At 38.7% G+C, this 14,018-nt stretch overlaps 2 protein-coding genes across 4 annotated transcripts in view; one reads left to right on the top strand and one right to left on the bottom strand.

The window, feature by feature from the left end:
• KIF6 (kinesin family member 6) overlaps positions 1-11,028 on the bottom strand; it is a 351,956-nt gene extending 340,928 nt beyond the window's left edge. For all 3 annotated transcript variants that reach the window (XM_073224258.1, XM_073224256.1, XM_073224257.1), the window contains exons 1-3: positions 10,857-11,028; positions 6,944-7,053; positions 1,891-1,965 (exon numbers count right to left, since the gene is read on the bottom strand). In XM_073224258.1, the coding sequence (XP_073080359.1) occupies positions 1,891-1,965; positions 6,944-7,053; positions 10,857-10,922 (251 nt within the window). In that variant the 5' untranslated portion in view covers positions 10,923-11,028. The remainder of the gene's footprint in view (positions 1-1,890; positions 1,966-6,943; positions 7,054-10,856) is intronic.
• Positions 1-14,018, top strand: part of DAAM2 (dishevelled associated activator of morphogenesis 2) — a 710,965-nt gene that overhangs the window by 527,270 nt on the left and 169,677 nt on the right. The gene's annotated exons all lie outside the window — the stretch shown is intronic.

The raw sequence follows: 14,018 nt of genomic DNA, 5'->3' as shown, positions 1-14,018 counted from the left end.
GTAAAATACAATACAGAAGGGTTACAGGGAGCACAATTTCAAATGGGACAAAAAAGGAAGGCCTTACTGAGAAGGTGAGAGAAACAAAACAAAGACTTCAGGTTGTTGAGGGAGCAACCGTGCTGGTTACTGAAGGAAGAGGATTCCAGGCAGAGGACATAGCAAGAGCTGGAGGGGGAAGTAGGTCATGATGGTAGAGAAAGTTAGTAATGGGGGAAAAAAACAGGTAACCATGAAACAGAAATTAAGGTTCTCTCCCTGAATGCTTTAAGGAAGTTTCAAAACAAAACATGTGAGATCAACTATCTGAAAAATGACATAATCCAAAAGATTACTAAAAGGAAGAATTTTAGAAATACGTGACATGAGGTTAAGGAGACCTGTATCGTATGGAATCTAATCTAATCTGATCTAATCTAATCTAATCTAATCTAATCTAATCAAAGAGGCTAGTGGATTGTGACTACAACTAAATAGCTTAAGCATACTAAGCTGTATTTTACCCACTGTGAGGAAGACTGTATTAAAAGAATTTGGTTTGAGCAGGATTCATAAAGGAGAGACAAAAGTTGACAATGTGTTTCCAGCAATGTCCATGGGAAAGAGTATACTGATTAGTAGACTTGAAAAAAATGGGTTTATTTAGCAGATATAGATCTTCAATTTATGATGGGGTTATATCCAGATATTACAGGGCATTGTAAGGTGAAAATGCATTGAATACACCTAACCTACTGAACATCATGGCTTAACCTAGCCTACCTTAAACATGTTTGGAGCACTTACATTAACCTACAGTTGGGTAACATCATCTAACACAAAGCCTCTTTTATAATAAAGTGTTGAATATCGCATGTAATTTATTGATTACTGGAATACTGTACTGAAAGTGAAAATCAGAATGGCTGTATGGGTACAGAATGTTTGTAAACATATCAGCTGTTTATTCTCATGACTGTGTGGCTGATTGGGAAACGCAGCTTGCTGCAGTCGCCCAGCATCACAACAGACTATAGTACCACTCAGAGCAAGCCTGGGAAAAGATGCAAATTCAAAATTCAAAATTCCAAGTATAGTTTCCACTGAGTGCATATCGCTTTCACACCACTGTAAAGTTGAAAAGTAGTTAAATCAAACCGTCAAAAGTCAGGGATAGTCTGTATATTTTTCATTTTGATCATAAAGATAGAAGTATCTCGGGATTATCAGGTCATTAAAATCTTCCCAATGACACCAGGATTGGAAAGCAATCTTATTAGAGTAGTTTCTTTTACAGACTGCCTACAACAGGAGAGTGTGCTTATCAAAGGGCTTGAGTGTCTAGTCCCAAGCAGGCTGCCAATATATATTAATAAAAAGGCATGCTGATTTGTTTGGTATCTGAAGATGAGTTTGGTTCTAGTCAGCAGCCTGGAACTATCTGAATACATAGAAACAAAAGGGACCTAGAAGGTAAGAGCCAAACTTTGAAATGTAGTTAGCATACTGAGGCGAGCCTCCCAGGCATGGCCTATACCTCATCCTCCATTCACCTAACCACGTGTGAGATACTGTACTGAAGAAAGAGCATTAGAAAACCATCTAGGACTCTGACACTAATAACTCTGATGCCATGAGCAGGGTCATTTAATCTCTCTGAAGCTCAGAGTTACAGACATTTTAAAATGGGAGTAAAAATAGCTCTTCTGTCTGTCTCACTCATTTGTTTCAAGGCTCTGAATCTAAATCTAAAACAAACAGCTATCTGAATAGAAGGTATTAATGCTATCATCATCATATGCCCTGCAGCCTGAGTATATAATTGATATACTGAAGCACATACAATTATCTGAGAATTGAAGACAAGATGAAAAACCACAAACCCACTGAACAAAATATAGGAAATCCTACCTCTCAGCAACTGGTTTGGCAATGTTTTCAAAAATGGTCTCTTGGTTTGCATCCTGATCAAAAATCCTTTGAAATCTGCAAATATGAAAGCAGCAATTATTTAAAAGCTTAGCCTTCTTCAAACACAGTTGGATTAATAATTTTTTTCCTAAAAGCTTTGTAAATTACCCCATATTTACATCACTGGGCTTACCTAACCTAACACAATGTTTGCCCTGTAATCCCAACCACACTGTGCTGTTGTACCCCAGTACACAAATGGTGGGCAAACACTATTGCTTTGACAAGATCTGCACAATAAATCCCTCTAAAATACTGCAGCAGCTTTGAACCAAATAATAAACTGTGTGTTTTTTAGCTCTCAAGAGAGGCAGTGTCTGCAATTGGAATCAATTTCAAAACTAGATGAGGGCATGAAATGGAAACCCAGGAACAGGATGTAAACAGCCGAAGAACTTCTGATGTCTGACCTGTAAGAAAAGAATGCAGCTGTGAAATGTATGATTATTGGACTTACTTTTTAAAATTTGAACTGAAGTTTAGTTTCCATTAATTAGGTACTGCATCCTAGCATCCACCACCTAATTCTCAGGATAGTTTTGTTTCATTTTGTTGATCATGAGTCAAAAGTCAAAAAGTAAACTAAGACAGACCTGTCCCACAAAGAGAAGTTTTTATCAGATTGGCAAGGCTAGGGGCTTGGGGAGGTGGAATGGTGTCAATTGCACTCTCCTTGCAGTGGCACTCTGACTTAGTCAGCACAGCATCACGAGCACAGTGTCAGAGCTGGGGAAGGAGACACACAACCTATTCTCTCACAGTGTAGTGAGCTGCTGCCCAAAGTATGGCTCCCATTAAAACATCAGGAAGAGAAGACTGGGTGGGGTAATGACAAAAGAGGAGAACGGAAAGGAGGAGAGAGGAAAAGAGGGTAAGGAGAAGGGGCTGGGGGAGAGAAAGATCATAACCATATTAGGTAAGATGTTGACAGTTGGTGAATCCTCCATGAAGGGTATAGGAGAATTGATTGCACTATTCTTCCAAGTCTTCTGCATATTTAAAAGTTTTCAAATAAAAATTGGGAGTAGGGGGGTGCAGAGGGGTGCCAGCAGCTTTAAAGTAGGACCTTTAAAACAAATGAGGGCATCCTGAGTAGCTCTGCACACAGCTCAGGAGCCTTTGGTCTATGAGTCAGCCTACATAAGTGAACTGGTCCACATTCACTTAAAGTAGAGACTACATGAAATGTAGGACTGTTTCCACTTCCAAGGAGTTCAGAAGCATGTCTGGAGCTGGGTAGGAAATATAAAAGGAATGAAATTAATTGTCTTTAATCAACATTAATTTCAAAAGATACCTGTAGCTTATCAACCTACCTTTTGAAGAAGCGAATAGTGAAACTGTATACAAAGTAAGATTGTAAGGCACTCTGTCTACTATGTTGCTTATCAGGCAAGATTATATTTTAGACAGTAATGTTTACCAAGTGTCCCCAGAACACTCCTCAGAACCCTGATACAGGAGCATCAGAGCTTCAGAGATGAATGGGGTAACACGGGGATGTGGCCGCTCAAGCGCTCTTCAGAGCGCTGCCTACTGTGGTGTTTCAGCTTGGCCTCAGCAGTGCTTTTGAAGGTGGTAATGCTAAGGCTGACCCTGTATGTACCTGGTCGGTGAGGCCTAGGTGATTAACCATGCCCGACTCCACCTCCTTAACAGGAATTACATGTACCACCACATAAACCAGAGATAGCAGGAGTTTCAATGAATCATACAATGGGTATTAACATTAAATATCATCATCCCCTCAAATTTTTTTATTTTATAGAATGTAGTTGCATAGTAAACTTTGAGGCATTATGTATTGGTCAGCTAGCTTCTGAAAACCACTGAAGAACAAAACAGAATCATACTGTTTAACAAGGTCAGTCTAACCTTTTACAGAGGAAGAAGTTGAGGCTCAGGAAGATAAAACAATATATTTGTAGTCTTGGAGCTAATCAATAACATGCCTTGAGACATAATAACTTAGATTTCCTGATCCCTAGGAGGCCCTTTCATTTATTAGGAAGTTGTGTAGACTTTTTCTAAACTCTTTCAAATTTGGCATATGCTGATCTCTTCCCATTCCAAACCTGTTCTTTCTGGTCTTCGATATCCCAGTAAATGGCAGCTCCATCCTTCCAAATGGTCAGCTCATTAGGCATTCGTGACTCTTCTCTTTCCATTACACTCTATATCCAACCCATCAGCAAACTGTCAGCTCTGACCTTCAAAACACATCCAGAATCCAAACGTTTCTCAACTTTCCACTTGCTACTTCACTGGCACAAACTGCTGTAATTGCTTGCCTGGTCTCCTTTGCAACAGCTCAACTGGTCTCCCTTGCCCCGTTATGGTCCATTTTCCACATGTCAGCAAGAATGATCCTGCAAAACTAAGTGAGATCATCTCATTCTCCTGCTCAAAACCCTCTAGTATCTTCCCATAGCACTTAGGGAGGGAAAAGCTTACAATGACTTTTCCCCAAAACACCCCTTATAGTGAGTTACAAGGTTCCATATGATCTGGCAAATCTGCTGCCCCCTTAACCTGCTTTTTCCCTCTCCCCCTTGCTTACTTTCCTCCAGCCACACAGATCCCTTTACTTTTCCTCAAACATGTCAGGCACTTTCCTATCTCAGGGACTTCACTCTTGGCTATTTCCTCAGCCTGAAATCCCCACCCTCAAATATTTGAATGTCTGGCTTCCTCACCTCCTTTAAATCTTTGCTCAGTATCACCTTCCTGTAACACTTACCTGACTGCCCTATGAGATACTGCAGCTATCCCTCCCTTCTGCTCTCCGCATCCCAGCATTTCTTATTCCCCTTGCTTGCCTTACTGTTCTCCATGGCACATCACACTTTCTGACACACATTTTCCTTATTGATCTGCCTCCTCCCACTAAAATGTAAGCACCATAAGAACAGGAGCTCTGTGTGTATTCGCTGCTGTATCCTAGCCATTAAAACAGCACACAGTGTGTGATCAATAAGTATTTATTGATTGAGTAAATTTTCTTGGGAGAAAATTTAACATAAGTGTAAGTTAAATAGTTTGTTAATTTTTTCATTTAAAATATTAAAACCAACATTTTTAGTTCAGAAATCTAGAAATAACGAGTAAGAGATTTAAAAATAAGTAAATAGCACTTTATCAATAAGCATATGATTAAATGCACCATTTATACAGCTGACCCTTGAACAACACAGTTTCAACCACACAGGTCCACTTATACATGGATGTTTTTCAAAAAATATATTGGAAAAATCCTTGGAAAGTACAACAGTTTGAAAAAACATTTTCTTTTTTCTCGCTTACTTTATCGTAAGAATATAGCATATAAACAAATATGTGCTAATCAACTGTTTATTTTTAGTAAGGCTTCTTGTCCACAGTAGGCTATTAGTAGCTCAGTTTTAGGGTAATCAAAATTATATGTGGATTTTCAGCTGCACAGCATGGGGGACCCAGTCAGCACCCCAATACACATGTTGTTCAGGGGTCAACTATATGTACATAATGTAAAGAATACTTTGGAAAGGGCCAACAAATAGAGACATGGTCAACTGTTTATTAACAAACAAATAGAATCATGCTGAATAAAATGTTTTAGCAAATTGTGGCTTTAGAGAGACTAGCCTAACCTGGATGTCATGAAGTCATAGCTACTAAGTAAGGTATGCAGCATGCTTACCTCCGTGGGGGAATGCCCCCTCCAGAAAAAATAAGTCTTGCAGTATGAGGCTAGTCCTTAAAGTAGAATGAAAGGCAATATGGTGCCAAAAAGACAAGGTGAGGACCATCTCACTGTACAACCATGGGCTAGAAACCCTGCTGTGCTTATTGTAAAAGGGGTGCAAGAAGATGGAGTGAAGGTGGGGGTAGAGGGATGTAAATGAGAGAAAAAGGGTAGAGTTGTGAAGACCAAAGAAAATCTTAGGAGATAAAAAAAAAAAAGAAAATAAAAATGAGAAAGAGAGAAAAAGGAAGGAGTGAGAGCAAGAGAGAACCATAAAAAAATATCTGGGATGGTTTGGTGCAAAGGGCAAGGGCAGAAATAGTACCAAAAAAGAGCCAGTGTACAACAGCCGAGAGAGAAACGCAAGAGAACAATTAGTATTCCTTCAGCAGGACCCAGAAATCCAACATGTACATTTAGGCCAGAGATCAAATAAGGGTTCAACTTGGGCACAAATGTCTCCAAAAATCAAATGCAGAGATTAAACGAAATGACATAATCCGAAACTGGAGACTAAAACAGCATGAAAAGCAATAATCCCCAAATTCAAGGCCTGGCTACTAGAGGAGTATTTGGACTGCAGGCACTGATGACATCAGTGAGTGGCTGACTGGGGCTTTTCACCCCAACTGTACAGGTCAGCCCTGTCCCAGAGAAATATAATGCCATCTGTCAAAGTGACTTGTATTTAAATTTAATTTTTATTTAAAAATAGTAATTTAAGATTTTCCAGCAGCCATTTTTTTAAAGTAAAAAGAAACAGGTGGAATTAATTATAATCATTTATTTTTAACCCAACATATCAAAACACGTGTCATTTTAATATGGAATCTACATGAAAAAACTGTTGAGACAGTTTATAGTTTTTTTTTTATACTAAGCCTTCAAATATTCTTGATGTACTTTACACTTAGAGCACATGTCAATTCAGACTAGCTACATTTCAAGTGCTTAGGAGCTCCATGCGGCTAAGGGCTGCTGTATTGGACAGTGCAGACATATAGAGTGTACATATGTGCATATGAGGTCCATATATCTTTATGTTATAAAGAAGGCTCACTTTCTTCTATACAGCAGAAATATATCCTATTTTCAACTTTGGGCACAGCAGTGAAAAGACAACTCGAACTCTATCTACCAGGTGAGATAGGGAACTGAACTACAGTCTACCCAAGAAATGGTGCTAATGATTTCACAGTGAATATTAATGCAGCCCAAGAGTTAGTTAAATAGTAAAACAGAAACCAAAGAAGAGAAAGACACACTTACTTAAATTTGTAGCTTTCTCGCTTATTATTCACAAATCCATCTGCCAAATCACGAGGTAAGATAATTTCCAAGCGAGGTGTTAATTTTTCATCTTCATTTATGGAATAAATCTGCAAACATGAGGACAACAAATGAATATAAAATGCTAAAATTATGGTTTGAACTATGCCTATGTCATCATGATGTACACTTTGATGGTATAAAAAACTACTTTTAAGATAAGTCATAACATAGTACAATTTAGATAGTTTTCCTCTTTGAACCATGTGCAGACTCAAACAAATATATGCAACTAAAAATGAGGTAAAATCTAAATCAATACTCTATCAAAGCTCGGATCCAATTGGAAAGATCAAGTATTCAAATTTGACATTTGAGTATCTCTGTTACCATTAATAGTCCCATAAGCAACATATTTCTTAAATATTGCTTTGGAATTATGTACCAGAAATTAACATTTTGCCACAACCAACAATCATTTCTGAGCATTTACAAAAAGCTAGACAAAGATAAAAGGACTAGGTCTGAGACTTCTCAGAGAGCTCAAAAGAATGCTCTAATTCAAGTTATATTCAAAGAAGCCTAAGTTTCCATGAGACATATTCAGGCATTTGATAAAAGACATATGGTTTCAAAAGACACATGTAATTCATGTCTTTGATGTCATTTTCAATGTTCTCCTCCCAGCTCAGCCACTAATTAGCAAGTGACCTGGGAGAAATCACTTAACCTCTCTAAGCTGATAGGGAAATGAAGGGTTTTAACCAATCCCCTTACAACTGCAAATTCTCTGGTTCTCTTCTTGGTTACCTCCTCCTTTATTTACCGGCCAGGAAAAATCAAGAGTCAAGCCTATAAAGAGGTCGTATGTAATAAAGAAAAGCATAAGATTTGGTGTCCGAAGACCTGGGTCCAAAGCTGAATTCAATTTACCAGCTGTGTGACCAGCCACCACTTTCAGAAACTCAGTTCCTTATACATGAAATGAGGAAAGCAGAACTGCCTCCCTTACAAGATTGCTGTGGGGATCTAATGATGTCATGGAAATGGAAGCATTTTGTAATGCACCATAAAAAGTTAGTCATTAGATTTAGAGGTTTCTTAAAAAGACCTCTTGTCTTTCACCAGGAAATAAAATTCTTTCTAACACGCAATACTTGCAAAACTTCCTGTTTAAGACCCATTTAGATGCTTGATTATGGGGGGAAAGTCATATTCTTAAACAAGTAAAAGCCTACCTAAATCTCCCAAAAGTCTGAATAATTTTCCTAAGTAGATTTTTATTGAATCCTATCATTTCAAATGTGAAGAATTCATGTAGAAAAGTCATCGTGTAAAACAAAATTATTTGTAGGAAGTAATGGCATCAGGTTCAAGGCTTTCTGGCTGTTTTCTCAAGAGACATATAAAAATTATATCCTGCAGAGCACTATATTTAAAAAAAAGTTAATGGCTAGACAGGTGAGTGGGGGTGTGTAAGACATGAAACATACAGGAGTGAGGGACCCCCTTTAATGTGAGTCACACATTTTTAAAAATTCCGTAGCAGTCAAGATTCAGAAAAAAGGGGCCATGTACTAGAATAAGAATAGTGACCCTCTACCACTCTGATTAAGACATTCTCCAAGGCATTAAGAAAATTCCCTTATAACCAGGAAACCTGTTTAGTCTAATAGACTGGCTTTCAACCCTTAGTCATAACAATATTTATATTTGAGATAGTTTCTTTTAGACCTAGAAGACAATTAGAACAAATGCAAGGACGAATATATAGAAAATGTTTTGAAATGCACTAAGCACTATACAAGTGAAAAGCACTGCCATTATTAAAATTATCACAGAGGCTAGTCTTATGTATCTCTTAATTTGTTAATCTATACATTATTATAATTTAACTTACAGTGCCTTAAGGAAAAAGACTAATGAAATAATGGAGCCACAAAATGAAGAGGAAAGAGAGAAAAATATGAGTGAATTCATTCTTGGTTGAATGTTACTGGCATCATTTCTGGTCAGAGAAAACAACCAGAAAATATTTGGTTGGCAAAAGATAGGGCCCTAAAAGTGGGATTTCTAAGAGAGAGTAGGGATACACTAACTCAAGATTTGTCTATCTGTGTTCTCTTATTTTTGTGTATGTGGCACAATGTTGCATCTTGGTAAGAATCTAGCATTAAGGAAAATACAGTATGACACTTAAAAATATATCCTGGAGTATCAAACAATACATTTTACAGAATCTCAGCAAAGAAATGCAAAAGGAGGCACATTAAAATAACCCAAACACTGCAGTTTAAGAAAAGAGGAGGTTCAAAATTAAATCCAAGATTTTCCATTAACTACCACCCTAACCCCCTTACCTCCCATCCTCACCTGCCTGTCCTCCCAATTCCTGCCCTTATCAATCCTATCAGATTATCATATCTAAGCACCTGCTTTGGACTGCTGAGTCTATGTAGATAAACTCAAAATTTTTAGCTAAGAATCTTAGGAGGAGGAACATTACATATAATACGCTTTTTACATTTGATGCACTTTTAAAAAGATTGTAAGTGAATGCAAGAGCAGAGAAAATGGGAAGATAACCACGGCTTCTTTCTACACTGCTTTATTCCTTAAAAAAAAAAAAGCAAGCCAATATTTTCTTTGGAGTTTTCTGATGCATCTTCTAAATGTATTCCATGAGTAAAAAGACTGTTGATGATGATAATGACAAAGGCACTATATTCTCCTTGTTTTAAACAAATTACATGAGGCAACTGCTAAATTACGAGATGCTATAATGTTATATATACATACACACATTGTGGATATGGGATAAACATAAAATATTATTAATAATATACCCATTCCAGGCACTCATGAAAATGACCATATCTTCACTTAGTGAAGCAAAAAGCTTTTGTCTGAAGAGCAAAAAGCTTTGTCATTAAAAATCCTTAAAATAAGGCTTCTGCCACTCACTCGGTGGATGGCTTGGCCACATTATTGAAACTATCTGAGACTCAAGTTTCCTCATCCATAAAATGAGGAAAATGAAATCAATTTTGCAGGATTCTCATTAGAATCAAAGATAATGTAGATAAAGGACCTAACTATGCTATTTTCTAAGGAGAAAAAACAGTGTTTTGACACACTGAAGGATACACAGCATCTCTGCTCAGGGCAAGGGCAATGTCTTAGTCTTCATACCTCCGAGTAAAGTTTGGTTCTCTTGTGCCTCTGAGTGTAGTTCACTAGAGGAAGCACTTAGTAAATGCTCAATTATTGTTTTCTGAATGAAGAGTTTATGTGTATTGTTTGTTTCAGGATGCATAAATACCTACATCTGCAATGGCTATGTCAGTGGTATCTGTTTATGCTGCAGAATGACAACGTAATCAGTCAACAAATTCCTAGGCTGTGCTCAGGGCCATAGTGTTCCTTTCGGGCACCTACCTGTATTTTTTGTATCATCTCATACTTGTATTGACATTCATCTCTTGCTTGCACGTTTTGCCCAAATGCGAAACATTAGTTTGGGGGAATCTGTGTGTGCACCTGACCGCTTCCTAGAAAGGCGTGTTAAGGGTGCGTGGTGAGGCACAGCCTCTGTGAGTGTGCAAACAGGCACATACACACGCGTCTGCCTGTGTGAACATGTGTGCCCGGGAGCTTGTCTGTGGCTCGGTGCAGGGTCTGAGCCCGCAGGGGCAGCCTGGGAGGGAGAGGCCGGGTGTCTGCCCGCGTCCCTCACAGCGGTGCGCAGGTATCGATCTGCGTGGCTGACTGGGAGCCTCAGCTGGTGCGCCGGACTCCAGAGTCTCCGACGCCCCATGCTGAGACCCCCACCCACCCCAGGCCCCACGCGTGCCGCCCCTCCCCCGGCCCAGGCGGCCCGCCGCGCCGGCGCCCTCGCTGCTCGGTCCCGTACCCCTTGTTGCTGCTTCCGGACAGTGGGCTTCACCCTGGCGAAAATCTGGATGGTCTGCTTCACCATCTCCTCCCTGGCTTTGCACTGACCCTTGACCTCTCTCAGGCCCTGGCTCGCAAAACTTCTGACTCCCACCACTTCCGGCGAGCCGCAGCCTTAGCAACAATAACTAGGGACACTACCCAAGGAGCACCGCGCCAACTGGGCCCGCCTCCTCTCCCTAATTGGTTGCAGGCGGGACGGGGCGGACTGAAGGGGAGCCTGGCGGCGAAGTTGGGGTGGGGCTGAGCAGGGAGCGGGGCGCGCGTGCGCTTGGCCAAGGTCTTAGCTTCTGGGTTTAGCTCCAGAGCTGTCCTAGAGTTGTTCATGGGGTGACGACCGCCATACCTTGCCCCGGTTCCTTAACCATTTTTGCTCTGTGCCAACACCTCTTTTTTGCACTGAAGTCATTTATTATGATTCATTTATTATTTTTTATTATTAATTTTATTAATAGTATTTTAATTTTTTATTATTCATTAATTGACGAAATATCACTTGATCTGTGGCAAGCAGTATGCTAGCTGAGGATCTTGATCTGAGCAAAACAGCCTCTGCCCACTTGGAAATTAGGGTCTGATGAAGGCGACAGATTTTCAACAAGAAGTTCCAAGTCATGTAGGGGTGAGAGGGGATAGTTCTGTGGAAGGTACCTCATCTAGATCTGTTTTGGAAGAGGCCAAAACTGGCAGAAGGGGGACTGTTTGCCATGAAATGGTCATGTCAAGAAAGGGTGGGCACCCTTGGGCACTGTTGGCAAGAATGCATACTGGTGCAGCAAGTGTGGATGTTCCTCAAAATATTGAAACTGGAACTGCCATACGATCCAGAAATTCCACTTAAGTAAATATATCCAAAAGATTAAAATCATCGTGTCAAGAGATATTTGCACTCCCTAATTCATTGCAGCATTAGCCAAGATATGGAAACATTCTAACTGTCCACCTATGGCCGACTGGATAAAGAAAATGTTATATTCATATATATGAATGTTATTTTTACATATTATATGTTATTTTTTATATACAGAAGAATATTAATCTGCCATTAAAAAATAGATCCTATTATTTACAACAACATGGATGAAACTGGAAGGCATCAAGCTAAGAGAAATAAGCTAGAGAAAGAGAAATACTGTATGATCTCACTTGTATGTGGAATCTGAAAGAGTTGAAATCATAGAAATAGAGTAGAATGGTGGTTGCCAGGGTCTGGGGGTGGAGGTGGGAGAAATGGGAAAATATTGGTCAAAGAGTACAAACTTCCATTTATAAAATGAATAAGTTCTAGAGAGCTAACGTAAAGCATGGTGACTGTAGTTAATAATATTTTACTATATACTTGAAAGTTGCTAAGAGTAAATCTTAAATGTGCTCATCAGGAAAAAAAGATAATTATGTGAGGTGATGAAGGTGTTAATTAACCTTATTGTGGTAATCACTTTACAGTACAGACAGTTCTCAACTTAAAATGGTTTGACTAAACTATTTTTTGACTTTATGACTGTGTGAACGTGATACACATTCAGTAGAAACCATGCTCCCAATTTTGGATTTGGATCTTTTCTCAAGCTAACAATATGTGGTACAATACTCTTGTTACAATGCTGGGCAGTGGCAGTGAGCTGCAGCTCCCAGTCAGCCGTACCAGCAGGAGGATAAATAATCAACAGACTTGCAACCATTCTGTACCCACACAACCATTCTGCTGTTCATTTTCAGTACAGTATTTCAATAAATTACACGAGATATTCAACTCTTTATTATAAAAGAGTCTCATGTTAGATGATCTTGCACTACGATAGGCTAATGTAAGTGCTCTGTGCATGTTTAAGTAGGCTAGGCTAAGCTATGATGTTCAGCAGGTTAGATATATTCAATACATTTTCAACTTACAATGGGTTTATTGGGACTTCCATTGTAATTCAAGGAAGATCTGTATATGTGTGTACCAAATTACTGTATTGTACACCTTAAACTTATATGTCAATTATATCTCAATAAAGCTGGGAAACAAATAAGAAAGGATGGTTTCCTCAAAAGACACTGTTAGCACATGAAAAGATGTTCAACATCATTATCCACCAGAGAAATATGCATTAAAACCACAATGAGATATCACTACATACCTATCAGTATAGCTAAAATAAAAAATAGTGACAAAAAACACATGCTGACAGGATATATAGACACTGAATCACTCATGCATTACTGGTGGGAATGTACAATGTAAAATGTATCACGGATAATGGTACAGTCACTGTAGAACACAGTTTGGTAATTTCTTAAAAAACAAAAGATGCAGCTACTCTAAGATCCAGCAATTCTGTTCATGGGCATTTATACCAGAGAAATGAGAACTTATATTTACACAAAAACCTGTAAATGAATGTTCATAGCAGCTTTATTCATAATAGCTCCAAACTGGAAACAACACAGATGTCCTTCGACCAATGAATGGAAAAAAAACAACAAATGAGGAACACTATTCAGCAGTACAAATGAAGGAATAACTCGTAACAACTTGGATGAATTTCCAGGGAATTATACTACGTGAAAGAAGCCAGATTCAAAAGTTAAATACTGTATGATTCCATTTATGTAACGTTCTTAAAATGACAAAATTATAGAGATAGAGAGGAGATTAGTGGTTGCCAAGGGTAAGGGAGGAAGGAAAGGAGGGAGATGGCTATGGCTATTAAAGGGATCCTTGTGATGGACTATTCTGTATCTTGACTGGTGGTCACAGAAATCTACACATGTCATAAATTACATTAAACACAACACACACACAAATGAGTGCCTGTAAAATTGTCAGAAACTGAATAAGATGAATAAGACAGATGGATTGCATCAATGTTCATTCCCTGGTTGTGATATTGTACTATGGTTATTCAAGATGTTACCATTGCAGGAAACTGGGAGAATGGAATACAAGATCTCTCTGTATTATTTCTTACAACTGCATGTGAATCTACAATTATCTTAAAATAAAAAGTTGTTAAAATAACTCTTAAAGAATGAAAAGACAAGCCACAGACTAGGAGAATATTTTTGTTAAACACAAATCTGCTAAAGGACTTGCATCCAGAATACCTAAAAACTCTTTTAACTTAATAATAAA

The sequence above is a fragment of the Manis javanica genome, chromosome 16 (genome assembly GCF_040802235.1).
Source record: "Manis javanica isolate MJ-LG chromosome 16, MJ_LKY, whole genome shotgun sequence".
Taxonomy (NCBI): Eukaryota; Metazoa; Chordata; class Mammalia; order Pholidota; family Manidae; genus Manis; species Manis javanica.
Note: the sequence above shows the minus strand (reverse complement) of the source record. Positions and strands in the feature narration are given on the sequence as shown.